The 17,017-nt window shown below is 45.8% G+C and overlaps 1 protein-coding gene across 6 annotated transcripts in view; it reads left to right on the plus strand.

Moving 5' to 3' along the window:
• CNTN4 (contactin 4) overlaps positions 1 to 17,017 on the plus strand; it is a 339,145-nt gene that overhangs the window by 315,461 nt on the left and 6,667 nt on the right. For 5 of the 6 annotated variants that reach the window (XM_037386326.1, XM_037386328.1, XM_037386330.1 and 2 more), the window contains 6 exons: positions 7,409 to 7,584; positions 10,055 to 10,175; positions 12,736 to 12,894; positions 13,636 to 13,785; positions 14,860 to 14,930; positions 16,762 to 16,996. In XM_037386326.1, coding sequence (XP_037242223.1) covers positions 7,409 to 7,584; positions 10,055 to 10,175; positions 12,736 to 12,894; positions 13,636 to 13,785; positions 14,860 to 14,930; positions 16,762 to 16,996 — 912 coding nt within the window. The remainder of the gene's footprint in view (positions 1 to 7,408; positions 7,585 to 10,054; positions 10,176 to 12,735; positions 12,895 to 13,635; positions 13,786 to 14,859; positions 14,931 to 16,761; positions 16,997 to 17,017) is intronic. The other variant, XM_037386331.1, reaches the window with a different exon arrangement.

Raw genomic sequence — 17,017 nt, forward strand, 5'->3', positions numbered from 1 at the left:
CTCCATTAAATACATGGCCATGTATCACTGCCTTCACTGCCAAAAATCTGTGCTGCCTGATTACGTGGAAAGATCTAGAGCACTGGCCACATGTATTGCTAAAATCAGAGAAGTGACTTTACTCCCAGGCCTGAATTCCCTTTCGTGAACTGAGTGTCCCTTTCGCTTTTAATAAGATTACATTTTATTAGGCTGAACTACCACAGTACACACCAGAGAATACTGTAAGTGCTGCAGAATTTTCTGTTAAGAAATGTGCCTCATGAATCAGTTACTTGTCTTGCAAGAGCACGTGTGTAATAGCCGATGATACAGAAAAGAAGAGTTATATTGGCATAAGAGCCATGTGCCTTTCCTGAAAGCATGTACATGACTCATCACAGCTCACATCTCTGATATTGTAAAGGCCAAATATTGTAAAAACTTCACCTTTCCCCCTTTCTTTTTAATCTTAATCTTGGCCATGCCCCATAAACTACTCAAGCTATTAAGATAGCTGTAGTTTGCTATGCTACTTCATAGTATCTGTTTAGTTCTTCACCAGTTATTAATCTCTTTAGTTCAGGGCCATGTTTTCCTCTCTTCAGCATTTCTCATGGTGTCTGATGGCGCCCAGAGCACTTCGAGCTCCGAGAAGTTTAGCTAGTCAAATCTCAGATGCTTTTGACTTTATGGGCTTTGATAAATGTTTCATTCGCAAGTAGAGAAAGAAACGTTAGAGCACGTTTGAGTACTCGGGCATTGGACTTCGATTCTTTGGTTGCGTGTAGAGAACAGGTGATTCTACCTCCAGGACTGATTTTTATTATCTCCAGACATGATTTGCCTTGAAATCAATATGATAATGTAAAATGTCATTGCAAATAGAGGACATTGATCTGCAGTGCATGTATTAACTCCCTCTGATAAAAACCAAAATGGAAATGCTAAACGTGCTGGTATTCCAAAAAGAGAAGTGGTGAGTCCCAAATGCTCAAGTTATAGTTTATCTACAAGAAAAACCTATTTTAAAATCTTGTACGTTAAATGGTTTATGCAGATAAGGAAAAAGTGTGGCTGGATCTTTAACATTATAACAGTAATGGCTCTTTAAGAGAATGAGGTAGCTAGATGGTTAATCAAACTTGAAACTCCTGCTTATCTGTGTAGGTCCGCATAAGGAATATCTGCAACGTGAATGGCAATTCAGCTGGCGGAAAAGCAGCGCTCTGTCCATTTTCTCTCATGTTGGATGCAGCCGTGTGTGCTTGGCATCGCTTGCCTTTGTCTTAGCCGCTTGTTTGAAGCATCTGGTAATTGAACATAAACTCTTGCACTTGAGCATTCATGCTTGAACCTGAAATTACCTTGTCATCCACACTGGCTTTCATTAAACAGCTAACAGATGCCCTGGCATGCTCCTATCACAATACATGATGCAGAGAGTCAGAGCTTCGTATGCTGGAATGGCTTTGGTCTGTACGGTCTCCTCTTGTCCAGTCTGGGATAAGTGCCCTCCTCTCTGTGTTCTGCAGCAGCCCTCTGGCCATTGTGCGTCTGAGCTGCTCACTGCTGTTCAGCTCAGGCGTGCCCTCTGAGTGTAATAGGTAGGATACTAATATTCCTTATGTACTTGAAGGAAATGTGCATATTCCTCAGCAAAAACGAACACTGTTTTGTTGGGGTTTTTTCCGCTTGAAAGAATCAGACCATGTTTCTTCTGTCCGTAAGCAGCTGTTGCAGTTTTTACTAGCTGATTTGTGTCCGTTTGCAATACCTTCCCCTCCAAAGCCATAAATATTTACAACAGACTCTTCCTATTTATGCAAAAGAGAAAAGGAGAGAGGGATATATACAGCAGACCTTCAATGGAGATCTTTTACAAATTTTCCATTAGCTTCCATTAATCAAACCTAGCAGCATGAAAGTGCAAACAAATCTTGAATAAAGTGAAATGGGCCAGGCTGGGAGGAGAAAAGAAAGAACAAGCCTTTGCAAGTGCTTGGAAAATTTCCCTTATAAGTAGTACAGTCTGAAGGCACCATTAAGTCTTGGCAGGTGGAGTGCTGAGTTCTTCAGTTTTTTGCTCTGGATAAGTATGTCAAAACCTGAGTATTCCCTTCTTTTCATTTGCCGATGACCTGCTCCTCTATGCTGGGATAGATGTCTAAATAAGCGTTTAGGTATTAGGTGCACTGGTTTCAGAAACCAGCATTGTAAATGCTGACATTATCTCTTTCTTTTTCTTTTTTTTTTTTAAATCTGTCTCCAAGATGCTCAATTCTACTGATTTGAGGCCAACAACAGGAGCTGTATCTCCTGAGCGTGTTACAATTCAATCTTTTATTAAAGTAAAATAGTCTTATGTTCCTTCAGCAGCCAGGGCTGGCAGAGCATATCTCATTGTTTACTAAGCACTTTGATATCCTTAAGTGAAAGGCACTGCAGTTATTAGCATCGCTGAATCCCTTCCCTGCGGAGGGGAGCGCACAGCCACCACAGCTGAGCCAAACTGGAAAGGAGCGTGTTTGGAAAGAGGATGCCAAGGAGCCATCTAACGCAGACAGGTCTGCCTGTCTCGAGGTGGAAAAAACCCTCTGGTCAGTTGAAATCTTGCTGATGGCCACAATATATGTGGCATCGCTTCGTGTTTTGCCCTGGTCCTCTTGTATCATTCAAAAGATATTCACGTGCTCTGAACTGACCTATTTTTTTAAAAAAAAAAAAAAGGAAAATGCATTATCTCTGAGTGTCAGTCTCTGATACATTTTATGTCACTTATGTCATGCCACTGTAGATTGTGTCCCACTGTGTCATGTCATCCAGATCAATGTGACACAACATAGCACTGCATGAGCTACAACAAGCAAGCACAGCAATGTAGAGCTGTTTACCCTAAACAAATAATCCCTCCTAATGGACACCCAATCAATAGAAGATCAGGGTGGGATGGTTTCTTTCCAGATTGGATAATTGTTACCCTCAGACCATCCCCACGATGTCTGCAGCCTGCTGGTTTGCAGCTCAGAAATGCATCACAGCTTCTCGACATGAGACGTGAAGCACAGGCGGCACTAGCAGGTAATGATGGGCTGCCTTTAGCCAGGGGTAGGGACAAAAGCGAAGTGATTCCCACCTTCCTACAGACGGAAAGTGCTGCTCAGCATTGTTTCTTCTTACAGACTGAAAGCTAGCAAGGAAACTTTGTTAAAATCTCTCATAATATAAACCAAATGTGTTACATCGGTCAGAAATACACCACATCCTCTGCGATACGCTGCAGCAGTGAAAGGAAGGGATGTAACGGAGGACAAAAATAGGTAAGAAAAGCTCTGCTGGCCTCAGTGACCCTGCCAGGGGGTCGGGGCCCGTGGTGGTGGCAGCCAGCGCTGTCCCAGTGTGGCCGTGTGGGTTCGCTCCAGCTGAGAACCATCCCCAGGAGCTGTCAACGCTGTTCGAGCCGTCTGGGCTCCGACAACAAGCTGCAGGCTGAGCTGCACCGTGAGCTGCCAGCCTGGCTGGCGTGTGAGGACAACGGCATGTGGGACAAAAAAGCTCCATTCGTGCCACACCGAGAGTGTGCTCCTGAAAATGCCGGTGTGAAAGAAAGGCTGAGAGGGAGCTTTCCTGCTTCCCTGAGCCTTCAGTGACACCTACAGACATGGCGAACCAGCGTGCAGAGGTTACAGCCCAGCTCGGAGCTGAGCCCTGCCTGGATGCGGCCCCTCGTGGGGCTGTGCAGGAGGGGTTCCCCTTTCTCTGTAGCAGAGCCAAGCCCTGGCTGATGGAAACTCGCTTACGTCTGCTGGCACTGCCTCGGCTACACCTACAGGACACCTGCTGAATGCGCTTGCATGTACAGCATCATTATTTCTTCCCGTTCCCTATTTGAGACTAAAACCCAGATTATTTCACCCCCTGATGGCCGAGGGCTTTCGGTCCCCTGAGAACGTTCCTGCTGGCATGCACTATTCCCTTATTTCTCCTCTAAAAGCTCAGTAATGCCAAACAAACTTTCCCAGAAGTGTCCCAGAACACTTTTGCTTGTTTTTTGTCTGTTCTTTCTGCAGGAGAGCTGGGAAGTGCCAGGTGCCGCTTCCCTCTGTGGAGAGCTCGGAAACCTGCAGGCAGCTGCAAGGGGTGATGCTTCTAATAGAAATTCTTTTCTGATGCTAGGAATAGAAATTCTTACTCCTTATCAGCAACTGAATCTTTCGGCCTTATTTTTAAAACTATCTCAAAATGCGCCACAGTGTTCCAAAGGTGAACATCATCTCAAAATATCACCAACATCACAATTATTTTTTTTAATTAACTGACCTTGGCAATAGTGCCCTTACTAAGCAAAGTCATCTGAGGAAAATAACCTGTGCTTAGTGGGGACAGGACAGTAACAGCACATTAAGATCAGCTCTCCTGTAGTATCTTTCTCCCTAGATTGCCTCTCTTGCCTTGCAAGTGGACAATAAATAAATGAGTAGCTAGCTGAGGGGAAAAAAATAGAAAACATAGGGGTTTTTTTGTTTTTCACTTGGATGTTAACCAACGCAATTTTGGTGTCATTAGAGCTCTTAACCATAATTTAAAAAGTGCCTGAAGTCACAGGTTTTGAAAGTGCAAATCTAATAATTTTGATTACCACTTGGCCGCGGATCGCCAAGGTGTGCCCACGCTCGGCTGCCCTCAATTGGCTTCTGAATAACATTTTCCATTTGCTGCTCTGCTGGGGTTATTAAAGCGGGGGGAGGGGATGTTTTTGTTTTTCAGCTTTCCCAGTCCTTGAGAAGAGATGGGTAAGCATTCTCCTTGGGGTGATTTGTAAAGTGCATTGCTGGGGCTCGCACTCCTGCTGAGCGTGGCTTGGGTCAGAGCCCTCCCCGCGCATCATTTGTCACTAGGCTGCAGCAGCCGTTCCCATAACCTGGTACATCCCGCTAGGAGATGGCGATGCTTCTTGACATGACTGGATTGAAACCCAGGGGCCTGATTTGCAAAGGCACCGGGCACTTGCAGTTCCTACAGCATCCACAGGAGCTGTGTTAAGCTGCTCCAGAAAGCAGGTCTTTAGCAAACACCCGTGTTTCATTCTTTATATGTTTATAAACTGCATGCATTGCAGCAAGAAGAATCAGGTTTATGGTGCGGGCTTCTCGCCTCTTGCAGAAAGCGCCGTGGAGGCGAGGGTTAGCTACAGCAAAACCTCGGTGCTGACACTTGTTAAGGACCACAGCTTACACGGATCATTGCGGGACTCGTGTAGGAGAGCTCAGGGCTTTGTGGGAGGCACCCGTTTCATCTCAGAGTCAAGTCCTTCATAAATATTTCATACAGGCTTTGAACAAGGCAGAGGATGAGCTTCTGATGCTGAAAGGAATTTCAGTAAGTGATTCTGTGCCTGAGCCCTAGTGCAGGTATGGGCATTTCTGGAGCATCCTGAGCTTGGGATGCTCTGGGTCTTCTTACGCCTCAGTAGTAGCAATCCCAAGTGACTGTAAAATTATGATACATCAGTTACACAAGAACAATGTCATAGGTCTAGACAATAATTAAACGTTATTTTAGTAATGTGCGCTTAAACTGCTTATACCTGAGAAATTTCAAATGCTTTACTTGTATTAATAGTTAAGCCTCATAACACCCACTGTGTTTCTGCTAAGAGTTACTCTATTTTGTTAGAAGTGAAACCAAAATATAGATGAATTCAATTTGTCCAAGGTAATACAGCCATGTCCCTGAGGACTTGAGCTGAAGCCTATATAGACAGTGATTAAATCTTTTTCACCGCCTCCTGTACACTTCTGGTGAGTCTTTGAAAACCCAGGAACAGCTTTGCATCCCCTGAGTTTTGGTGAGTAGTTCTGCCCCGTGCATATCCTTGTTGCTGTATCCTTATTACTTTAGCAGAGAATTAAGCAGTCAGCCAATAGTCTTTGGAAGAAGTAGTTAAGATTTTGGTTTCATATACCAGAGAATGAATAACGTTTGTAGTATTTTAGCATGACAGCTGTGCAGAATAGACTTTTGGAATAAGCAAAAATATCTATCTGTATACAATTTTCAGACTTTTGGTCTCATTGTTAAGCAATACTTTTTCTCCTTTTCATTTCCTCTGAGGCCCTGTAGAAAAAAAATGCTACATTTTTGTCAACAGAAATGAAAGACAAATGTTAACTTCAGAGGCAGAGGGAATTCACGGGCACAGAAGAGGAGCTGAAGTCTGCATAATGTGTCATGGCTCATCTTTCTGTGCCACCATTTTGCTCATACTACATGACTAAAGTGAAAAATAGACAATTGAACCAGTGGTAAAGGATCCGTGTGAACTCCAGCCATGAATAAGGGATTAGTTCTGAAGCCCAAGATGAGGCTGGTACGTGCCACTGCCCGTAGTGAACAGACAGAGCGTGGTACCTCACCGATACTGGGGGACCTCCCTTTGGAAGCGTCATGTTTAGGACAGTGTCCTTTCTCACCTGCTCTGCTTCACCTCCCCAAAATACTTGCTCGGTTCTTGTTCAGCAGGCCAGTGACATCTCCTGTAAGACCACAGAGGTCCTAAAAAGCGCGTCAGGCTGACCTGCAAACCGACCGGGATGGGCTGCGCACTGGGAGCAGCGTGACTGCAGGCAGGAGCACGCTGATTGCAGGCGCGACCGCAGGGCCTGGCGCGGGGGGGCAGAGCTGTGGCTTCCGTGGCTCACAGGTTTGGTTGGCGTCACTCACCGTTGGTGTTTAGTCTTTGCAGCGGCCCTCCTCACATGGAGAAAACTACCTGGGTTCACAGTGAAAAACCATCCGTCAGATGGAGAACGTGGCCAGTGTTCTGAACAAGCACCAAGTTTTCAATAAACATACAACAATAACGTTAATCTAATCTCTCCCTTTCCAGGTCCGAGCAGATATCACTCATGTTTTTAATATAACCTTCCTTGTTCCAGGTTTGGAGATTTTACATTGAGTTTTCTTAAGGCAGCATTGAATTTAAGAACAACAAAATAGGGGTTTTGATAACCATGGTGAGCAGCGTATGACTGTGAAACAAATCTTTGAAGTATAAAGATTCAAATAAAACGATCTCTGATCACAAAGCTTTTTAACCAAGCTGCACTCTTTTCCAGCCTTTTCTTTTCTCCTTGTTCTTCAGGATGGCGGCTAGAAGAGGGTTCTGGAGTGTTTATTAATACCTTTCAATCCAACAAATGGAGAAAGGTATTAGAGGATAAAATCAAAGGTGTGATAGATCACTAGTTGCATTGAGGATCTTCCAAAGTGACCACTGCACATTTTTTAATTCTGGTGGCAATTCTGCAGTTGTGGTAGACTGCTTAGGATATTTTTCATCTCTACAAGCCTCCATTTCTCAGGAGAACAGGATTAATGTCGTGTCCCGTCCCCCCCCCCCCCGCCTTGTTTTCTTTGCTGTTTGTAGATCCAACCCGGGTTATGGTGTCACCCTTCAGCATGGATGTCACCGTTGGAGAAAGCATTGTCTTGCCTTGTCAGGTATCTCATGATCACTCGCTAGATATCATGTTTACCTGGTCATTTAATGGACACCTGATAGACTTTGAAAAAGATGGGGATCACTTTGAAAGAGTTGGAGGGGTAAGTATTAATACTAAAGCAATTTCCTCACATTAATAAAAGTAGGTAATAAATAAAAGGGCTACTAATAGAAGGAGTGGGCTTGGCTAAGTTAATAGCAGGAGATGTTATCTTGTGTCTTACAGGCTAAGATGAACGTTGCCAGTGTACTACTTCATTATAGTTGGTGTAGAATTGTTATGATTTCTTAGTGACATGACTTAAACCTGCTCACATGAACCATGCGTTCACATGGCAGCGGGATGGGATGTATGTCAGGGAACCTATAATATATTTTCTCATTGCAAAGGAACTGCCTTCCCATTCAAGGAAGATGTCCATAATAGTTTTTCTCTGGCTGTAATAGTAAAAGAAATGTAAAATACTATTATAGAAGTTTGTGTTTATACAGAAAATAGCAGGAAATCAGAGGATGTCCTCAGAGTTCTTCAGGCAGTTTTTGTAGGTGTGTTTATCTGTCTCTTGTGATCCCATGATTAGAACAAGTATTTTTCCTCTACGCAAAATAACCTGCGTAGCATTACAAACAGCACCGACCGTCAGAGATGACATTTCCTTCCAGTGTTACCTGTGCACATTTCCTGGCAATGTCACGTTGGTGGCTTTGAGTTGGTTGGTTGTTTATGGGAGACCCAGTCAGCACACACTGGCAGTGCAAACTTTCGCAATGTGAGGAGAATTGTTGGATTGGAAGGTTGACAAGATCATGTGCATGGGAATCCGATAGCTGGGAGGAGAGTCAGGTGTGACGATGGGTCAGCTGCCCATTAAATACAGCCCTGGCTGCCACTGTCGCTCCAGACCATGATCAAGTGGCAGGTACAGGGTAGAAAAGGCCATGAAGGTAGGAATTGCTTTCTTCATTAGGAGAGGAGAAAGTCAGCTTGGGTCATTTGCCGTTTTCTGCCTCTCCAGGAAGGTTTAGGACCAGCCAGCCCACAGCCAGGGAAGGTGCCCACGACGCTCCTTCCCTGCTTGGTTTTCTCTGCTTTTACCTCACTTGTAAAGGGCAGGTTGTTTCAGCTGATCTGGTAGTTTTAGATTCCCTGGAGGTGCTGTGGCATGAATTTGGGGAATCAGAGAGGGTCGGTAGGTACAGGAGGTACCTCAGGACACTGTTAGAAAGGGGGTTCACACAAGGAGGTAGCATGGCTGCCAGACCTGCCTCAGCTTCTCACGCCATTCCTCTGGCTAAAATTGATTTCCAAATATTTTTTTTCTAAAAGAGGAGCAGCGATTTCACAGGTTATGCGGAAGTTGAGTAGAACATTTGTTTTCCTTTGTAACCTTAATGTTTTCCTTCGCAATTCAGATTTCACCTAATTTAGCCTGTGGTGTTATTAGGCAGGACTTGAGGAGTTTAATTTCTAACTTACCTGCAATTTTAAAATGTTTTCTTATCCCTCGTGATGATTTTTTTTTCCCGCTTTTCTTGGGTGAAGCTAGCAAGAAAAATAAGGAAAGCAATGCAACAATTTTTCAGCAGAGGTAGAAAACTTGCAAGGCTTTTGCGTGATGCTCCAAGGGAGTTTTTACAGAGGCACGTGCTCCGCTGGGTTTCAGGCAGCCTGGCAGTCCCTCTTTACTTCTGTCAGGAGTGAAATTTAATGCTGAAAGGAAAAGGAAATACAATTTACAAGCTTTGCTGTTATCCCTAAAAAAAAAAGTCATTAAAAGATGCACTGGAAGATTGATGCCTGGGGCACACAGCAGGCCCAACAGGTCGTCCCGGCAACTGCGCCTGGATTGGCGTGCAGAGCTACAATTACAAACTTTATTAATATTCTTCAATCAGGAAGTCACAATCATAAGGTTACCCTGAGATTTCTAATGTATTGAATGCTTTGTGTCTGGAGAAAAATTTAGAGTTTTCAGCTTCCTATACGTACAGAAACCTAATTAGTTCTATTCAACAGTTAATCAGACTTGCACTTGGCATTTGGAAAACAAATTACGCCTGTTAGGTGATGCAAGATTTCCTCGGAGAGTGCTGTTCTCATGATCTTTAGCACAAAACCGCCGGGCAATCAAAATGCTGGCTGTAATACAAAGCTGTGAAACTATTGCAGATGTCTCATAGTTTGGGGCTGGTTTTCATTTATGAAGTAGATGTAGACACAACTTGGGCACCTGAATACCAGAGAGGCGATAAACTGGGTGGCCAGAGAGAGAGGGAGGAGGAATCGGAGCGAACCTGCCCTACATAAGCTTTGTCACGTGCTTTAATGGGGAAATTGCTTAGCAGACTAAACCGGGCTCCCTTGCCCCTTGTAGGAGCCATAATTTTAGAAACACTCCCGCTCTTACCTTCGAGGCAGACTCACATAATTTTAATAGGCCACGGCTTGCATTACTAATGTTTTCATCAGCCAGTGTAAAGTAAATCCATTAGTCACAGTGTCCTTCATGTGATAATGATGTTTAGCGCTCATTAGAAAGTAATTGTAACCACTTTTCCCTACTTTATCAGCAGGATTCAGCTGGTGATTTGATGATCAGAAGCATCCAGCTGAAGCATGCTGGGAAATACGTCTGCATGGTGCAAACAAGTGTGGACAAGCTATCGGCTGCTGCAGACCTGATTGTAAGAGGTATTTGAATTTTGTTACTGTTGCTCTTGTAAAATGCTTGCTTCTTTTTTTTTTTTTTTTTTTTTTTTTTTTCCCCTCCTATCTGCTGCTGCTGGTAAGACAGTTCCTGGGCTCAGAGACATTCAGTGAAATCCCAGCATCTTGTAATTAATCTAAGAAATAAGCTCTAAGTACACGCTGGGGTTCACAGCAGGTATTCAAACAGTGCACATCGAGATTCTTTCATATATACGTACTCATACACCAGACACACAGCACAGATAAACACACTAGAACATGTTCATGTCCTGAATGCAAAGCTTGCACCAGCTGAGCTCATTTATTTGATGAACAGCGCAGCAGAAAAAGTATCCAGCTTATTCACCAGGCAGTATTGTTCCTTTTCTAGAATAAAAGTGATTTAGTAACTTCACTGATATTCCAAGATCTGTTCATTACTGTACACAGGTGATCTGTAAGTATCACTTTAACAGAGATGCAATTAGTTAACCTGAGTGTGGATCCTTACAATTAATATGATATGTATTCTCCTGCTTGTTAGCTTTGAGGAAAGCAAGTGATGGTGCTGCTCTGTAGCTGCTGCCCTCAGTCCTCATAGAGCCCAACAAAATCATAGTTTGTGCATTTGCTGTGTAACAGGAGTTCTCGGGCAACGCAGTGAGAGGAGGAGAGTGTGAAAAAGAAGCAATTTCCTCTTATCAAAGCTGTACCAGGGCAAAATGTGCAAGATTAGCCCTGAACTTCCACTAAGTAAATGTGCCCTTGTCTCTAGCTGGCCATTTCTCTTATCCATATAATATCGTGACACTTTTCACCATGTCTCCCCCGCAGGGATGTGAGCGCAGGCATCCTTAGCCATGTGCCACACAAAGGGCTGGGCCCCCGAGCCGCTGCTCTCCCCACCTAAAGGTTGCTTCCCATTGCTCTGGCTCTCGGGTTTTTGCTGCAGCAGGATTTCAGATTAATGTGGGGTTGTTTTTTTTCCTTTTGCACAAGCATTTCAAAACAGCCTGCTGATGGGCACGTCGGTTAGGCAATTTCCTTAGTGCTGGTTCTGTAAACAAACAGCAGGAACAATAATTTCTCACAAGTGACCCTTGATGATGGTAAAAATACGGATCTTGTTGCTCCCTAAAAACATCAACAGGGACATCTCCATCCAGGCCTGTGGTCCCACAGCCATGCAGAGACTTGTGCTGTACCATCTCACCAACAGCATGAAAACTGGGAAATACCCTGGGCTGCGAGACTGGAGGGGAAGGTGAACAGTTGGTGCATAAATGGAGCCTTCAAAATAATCTTTAGAAGTTTTTAAAATATTCAAGTTATGTCATATAAAGAGATTAGATACTAGAATAAAAATCAACTATTTATGTAAGGGAACAGCAAACAAGAGCATACAGAAGCTACCCCTGGTGCTAGTACACACAGATCAGCCGACTTGTTCAGGATGGGATTTCTTCACGCTGTCGGAACTGAAGCACGTGCCTGTCAGCAGCCCTGAAATACTCGGAACATCAGTAATTGATAATTTTTCCCTCTCTTGCCCTACTGTAGCCCGCACCCTGCGAAGAAGTATATTGTGAAATGTTGGGAATAACCATGGTTATGCCAAGACACGAAGTGAAAACAGCCGTTTTCACCCTCTGCCAAGCAGTAGGAGTAATTTGTGAAGGATACAATAAATTTTCATTTCTCTGGCGTAACTTGCAGTGAGGGACCAGAGGAGCTGACTGCTCTGTGAGACTGCATTGGTGGCTATTCCCCCCAGCAAAACAACTTACAGTTTTAATTTCTGAGAAATTAAATCTGGCTAGACCTGCTGAAACTTTCATTTGCAAGACAGGGTATTGGAAGGTTTCAGGGTATGTAAGATATTTAAACATGTCCAGAGAGAAGATGGAAATAATTTTAGTCCACGGTGTTGCAAGGGGAGAGTTTGCTTGAGATGGTGCTTTTGGGGAGAGACGTCACCTTAGGTGGCACTGCTGGTAGCAGTGGCCATATGCTACAGGAGAGAGGTCCGTGCTCTCCCCAGTGTGTCCTACAGTGCTTTTCTGCTTAAGAAGGACCCAGGAGCGAAGCAGAAAATACTGGTCCCTACTGGGACATGATGCTAATTACAGGCAGGTCCTTAGTTCTGCTCCAGCCTCCGAGTGCATCCAGGCTGTAGCCAGAAATCGTACTGGTACACAGGGCGGTCCTAAAGCAGGAGGTGTGCGATGGCAGAGCTGGTCCCGTGTGCTGCAGCGAGTGCCTGGCTCCGTTGGGGGACTCGGCGTGCCGGGGGGCTCGGTGTGCCAGGGAGCTCAGCGCTGCTGCTCCCACGGAGGGACCTGGGGGCTGCGGGTGTAGCTGCTGAGCTCTGGGTTTGTGTGTCTCCCCCGTGCCTCCCAGTCTCATCTAGGCAATGGGAGCTGCTAAACCACAGCTGGCTGCACTTAACTGCCCTGCAGGGACTCGGTTACCTCCGTCCAGAGTAAGAGAAGAAGGCCAGAGTGCTCCTTCTTGGAGTCACTGCGAAGCCTCAAGCACCCCTCTCCTGTAATTCTTCCAACAGGTCCCCCAGGTCCCCCAGAAGCTGTGACGATAGATGAAGTCACCGACACCACCGCTCAGCTGTCCTGGAGGCCAGGAGCAGACAACCACAGCCCTATCACAATGTATGTCGTACAAGCCAGGACCCCCTTCTCGGTGGGATGGCAGGCGGTGAGCACAGGTAGGTCGTTGCCTGGCCCCCAGAGAGCTCCACCGATGGAAAACGCATCCATCGGGACCACACATGGGCCGAGCGGAGCAGCTCTGCACCCTGAAGTGAAAAGTAATTTCACTGGTTGCAGAACTCTGCTCTTAATAACTAGTTTCAAGTTTGGCAACCCAGAGATTTAGGGTGCAGTCAGTGCCATTACTCATCCATTTTTCTCATGAATGTTTAAGGGAGAACAGGATGAATTCCTATCTTTTGTTGCCACACTGGAGATATACAACAGTAACTGTGGTCTATAAAGACATCCCTCAGGGACAGGCCATGGCATCTGGCCTATCTTTAAGTAGAATTATTTTCCTGATGGAGGAAAAAGTCCCATGAATATAATTGCTCATTTCATCAGAGGTTAATTTTGTTCCAGTAACTATTAAATAGAGGGAACAGCGTGTTTTAAAAAGAGGAAAATAAAAACCCTTCACACCTGTTGTCTTGACACTTTTGTTTCCAAAAAGTGATGATTTGCAAGAAACTCTTCAATAGCAGGAATTCCTGTGCTATAAACAGTCTTAACACGACCTCTTTTATTTCATTGCAGTTCACCAAATGTTAGAAAAAGGTTTATCAACTTCACCCACTTTTTATTTTCGTAAATCCCTCACTTTTCAGGGTATGGGATATCTGTGACCTTTTCTCAGCAGTCTGTAGTGCTTTTAGTGGGTTTTGCTGCATTCCTGACGTGTGGCTGCCTCCTAGTTCCAGAAATCATCGACGGCAGGACATTCACAGCGACAGTGGTGGGTCTGAACCCGTGGGTCGAGTATGAATTTCGAGTAGTGGCTGCCAACATGATTGGGATTGGAGAACCCAGCAGACCTTCAGAGAAGAGGAGAACTGAAGAAGCTCGTAAGTAGCGGTGGGCAGCTGAGTTAAACCTTGTGGAATAACCGCTCGCCCGCACTAGGGGATGCGTTGCACTGGAGGAAGCTGAGGAGCGTTTTCTGTGCCCATTGCTCTCCTCCCTCGTGGTACTGAACAGGCAGGGTAAGGTGTGGAGCTCCTGGTGGGCTCTTTTGCTCGCTCCATGACTCCTGCAGTATAGGAAGACTTCACGCCCTTTCCTTGAAGAAAGTAAAGATTTTCCAAAAAACAATATTTGGGCAAGTTTTTTGGAAAATGCTGCCCCAGTGTCCACTGATGAGAGAGGTGAACTCTAGCAGTCCCTCTGTTTTCCCGTGATTGACATGATGGAAACTGAGGTGCAGACTACAGTACGCTGAGAGCAGGAGTCTGAGCTTCACAGCTGGAGAGTCCACAGTCCCTTGATCCTGGAGGCTTCTGTGGTTCTTGGAGTAACTTAGACCCCACCTTGCTGGGCCATCAGTGTTGGAGCATCCACCCAGGGCTGCCCTGTGTGTTGGATGATTTCATGGGCTTAGTGAAGGTCTGCCTCCTGGAACCCTCTCCCAAACACACCACTGAGTCCTAGAACCACGCTGTGTCTTCAGATGCCGCAGGCACTGCTTTAGTGAGAGCTTTCTGCTCCTTGGTGCTATCCCTGTCCTTGGCTCTGGCAGAGGGGGGTCAGGCAAGGCATAGGTCTTCGTGGTGGCTGCAGGGTGACGTACCTCAGGCATGGGAAAGCCCTGGTAGGTGGCTCCTCTCTTCAGTTTTAGCCTGTAATGGAACAGAATATGAAAGAGGAAAATAAATAAAAGCCCTTTTTTTGTGGAAGATAAATGTTTAAACTAAACAATTAGTGACTGAATACACAAGTTAATCGACATGCTTTTAATATACTATTATTGACATACTTTTAATGTACTGTTTGCCATGGCAAATTAGACATTCCCTAATAGCATTTCGGGTACCCAGCAGGGGAAGGCTGGCAGAGCCCTGTTGCTGCATAGGTCTGTTCCATGTCGATGCGCTTTTCTGGTTTCAGTGGCCACATACATCTTCCGCATGTTTTTATTGCAGTTCCTGAAGTGACCCCGGCTAACGTCAGTGGGGGTGGAGGGAGCAAGTCTGAGCTGGTCATTACTTGGGAGGTAAGTGGAGCCCAAACCAAGAGGAACATTCATACGGTTGTGACCTAGGTGCAGCCTTTCACCCCAGACCCCAGAGAAGCTTCCATAGTTTTCAAATGGTTTGCAGTAAAAAAGCCGAGATTGTGTGATGAAAATAGCCTAGCTTTTAAAATGGAGCTGAGGCACATCCCCCAGCCCACCCCCCACCCCACCCCCAGGGTGCTGAGCCAGGAAGGCAGCAGAGCAGCGTTGTGCAGGGGGCCGGGGGAACGGGCTGTGCATCGCTGCTCCAGCACGAGCTCGGCTCCCCCTGCCTCACCGCCTCTCCATGCGCAGACGGCAAAACATGGATGAGCAGAAACCACCTGAGGGATAAAAAAGTGTTTGTGAAGCCAGGCTCAGCACGTCCTGACCTGGCTGGGAATTGTTGTGGCTGGCTCCCAAGCCTCATCCCTCATCCCTGCACTGGGATATACAGCAGCAAATAGTTAAGAGTTAGCACAACGCATTGCACATTGGCTTTTGTTGCTGCTAATGAAAGCCAGCAAGAGGAGATACAGAGATGAAAAACGTTTAATATTTCTTAAAGCAGTCAGGGTTAGAACTTTAGTCATTTGTCTGCTCATATTTTCATGTTATGATGCGATGCAGCTGGCATATTTTTCCTAATAATGAACTTCACTAGACATGCTAACACTTCCACTTAGCACTATTTCTGACCAGGCTGGCAGAATGAATCGCCAGAGATATTTTTAAGGTTATTAAAAAACTATAAATGGGGATTTGTCCTTACCACACAACTCAGTGTGCTAAATTTCTTCTTCCATTGGACTAATTAGCTACACTATGTCTCCTAAAGATACCGCAATATGTTTCAAAAACACACATGGCAAGAATATCAGCCTTTGATTTGTGTCGTAATTTGCACAAAATGTGATTTGTATTTTGATGGAACAGTCGGTTTACTGTTTTAAATGTCAAGAGGTCTTTCCTTTATGGTCTGGTGTATGTTTTGAGCCTTATGATACAGAGTAAGAAGCAGTCGCCAAAAATAACCCCTGCATGTGCGTAATTGCCATGGACATCTGTGGGAGCATGGCCCACAGTTACAGATTATTTTAACACATTGAAGCTTTGGGCTTTGAAGCACCTTTTCAGGGGACTGCAAGCCTGAGGGTAGGAAGTGTCAGTGTGTTCAGATGTGACCAGGAGGTGACAGGTTGCTTCTTCTAGCTGTTACCTGGCTCTGACCTGCCCTTCTCCATCATGTTTGTGACAAGTCAGTCCCTGCCATCATGGTCTCTAACAGGTCATGTCACGTGGGATGTGGGTAGTTGTCTGACCTGGTCTGGGTCACTGTGGCCAGCAAGGGACCACCAGCCCCACCATATTGCCAGGGTATGTTTTTCAGGGCTTTGCATGCAATCCCAAAGGTGTGAGAGCATCTGCACTGGGAAAGCAGGAGCTGTGTCCTTGGTTCACCCCAACAAACCTCAGACTCTTAGTCACTGCAGTGTCAAAAATTACTCACATCGTTACTGGAGGCTCCATCTAGTCCGTGAAGGAAGGTGGGCAGCTACGAAGGTGCATTTAGTCTTTGGCAAAGTGACTTCTGGAGGTGCTGCTTCCCCCCTGACTGCAGGGAGCTCGCAGAGCCGCAGGTCTCCAGCACAGGTGGGATGGGATGAGCTCAGGCTGGATGCGAAGCAGGACTCCGGCCACCTCCCGTCTCTGATGCTCTGTTTAGGACAGTAGCTTTAGAGACCAAGAAGCAATCCCGGCATGCAGATGGGGAGATAAACACGTGCCATTGCTGAACGTGCTGTTTCTCCTGTGCTCTGCCTGCCCACAGACGGTGCCCGAGGAGCTGCAGAACGGAGGTGGCTTTGGGTATGTGGTGGCCTTCCGCCCCTTCGGCACCGTCAGCTGGATGCAGACTGTTGTGGCCTCCCCAGACGCCGCCAGATACGTCTTCCGCAACGAGACCTTGCCGCCCTTCTCCCCCTATGAAGTTAAAGTCGGGGTGTACAACAACAAGGGCGAAGGGTCCTTCAGCCCCGTGACCGTCGTCTACTCAGCAGAGGAAGGTAGAGCCCACCCCACCCCTC

The sequence above is a fragment of the Falco rusticolus genome, chromosome 4 (assembly GCF_015220075.1).
Source record: "Falco rusticolus isolate bFalRus1 chromosome 4, bFalRus1.pri, whole genome shotgun sequence".
NCBI classification, from domain to species: domain Eukaryota; kingdom Metazoa; phylum Chordata; class Aves; order Falconiformes; family Falconidae; genus Falco; species Falco rusticolus.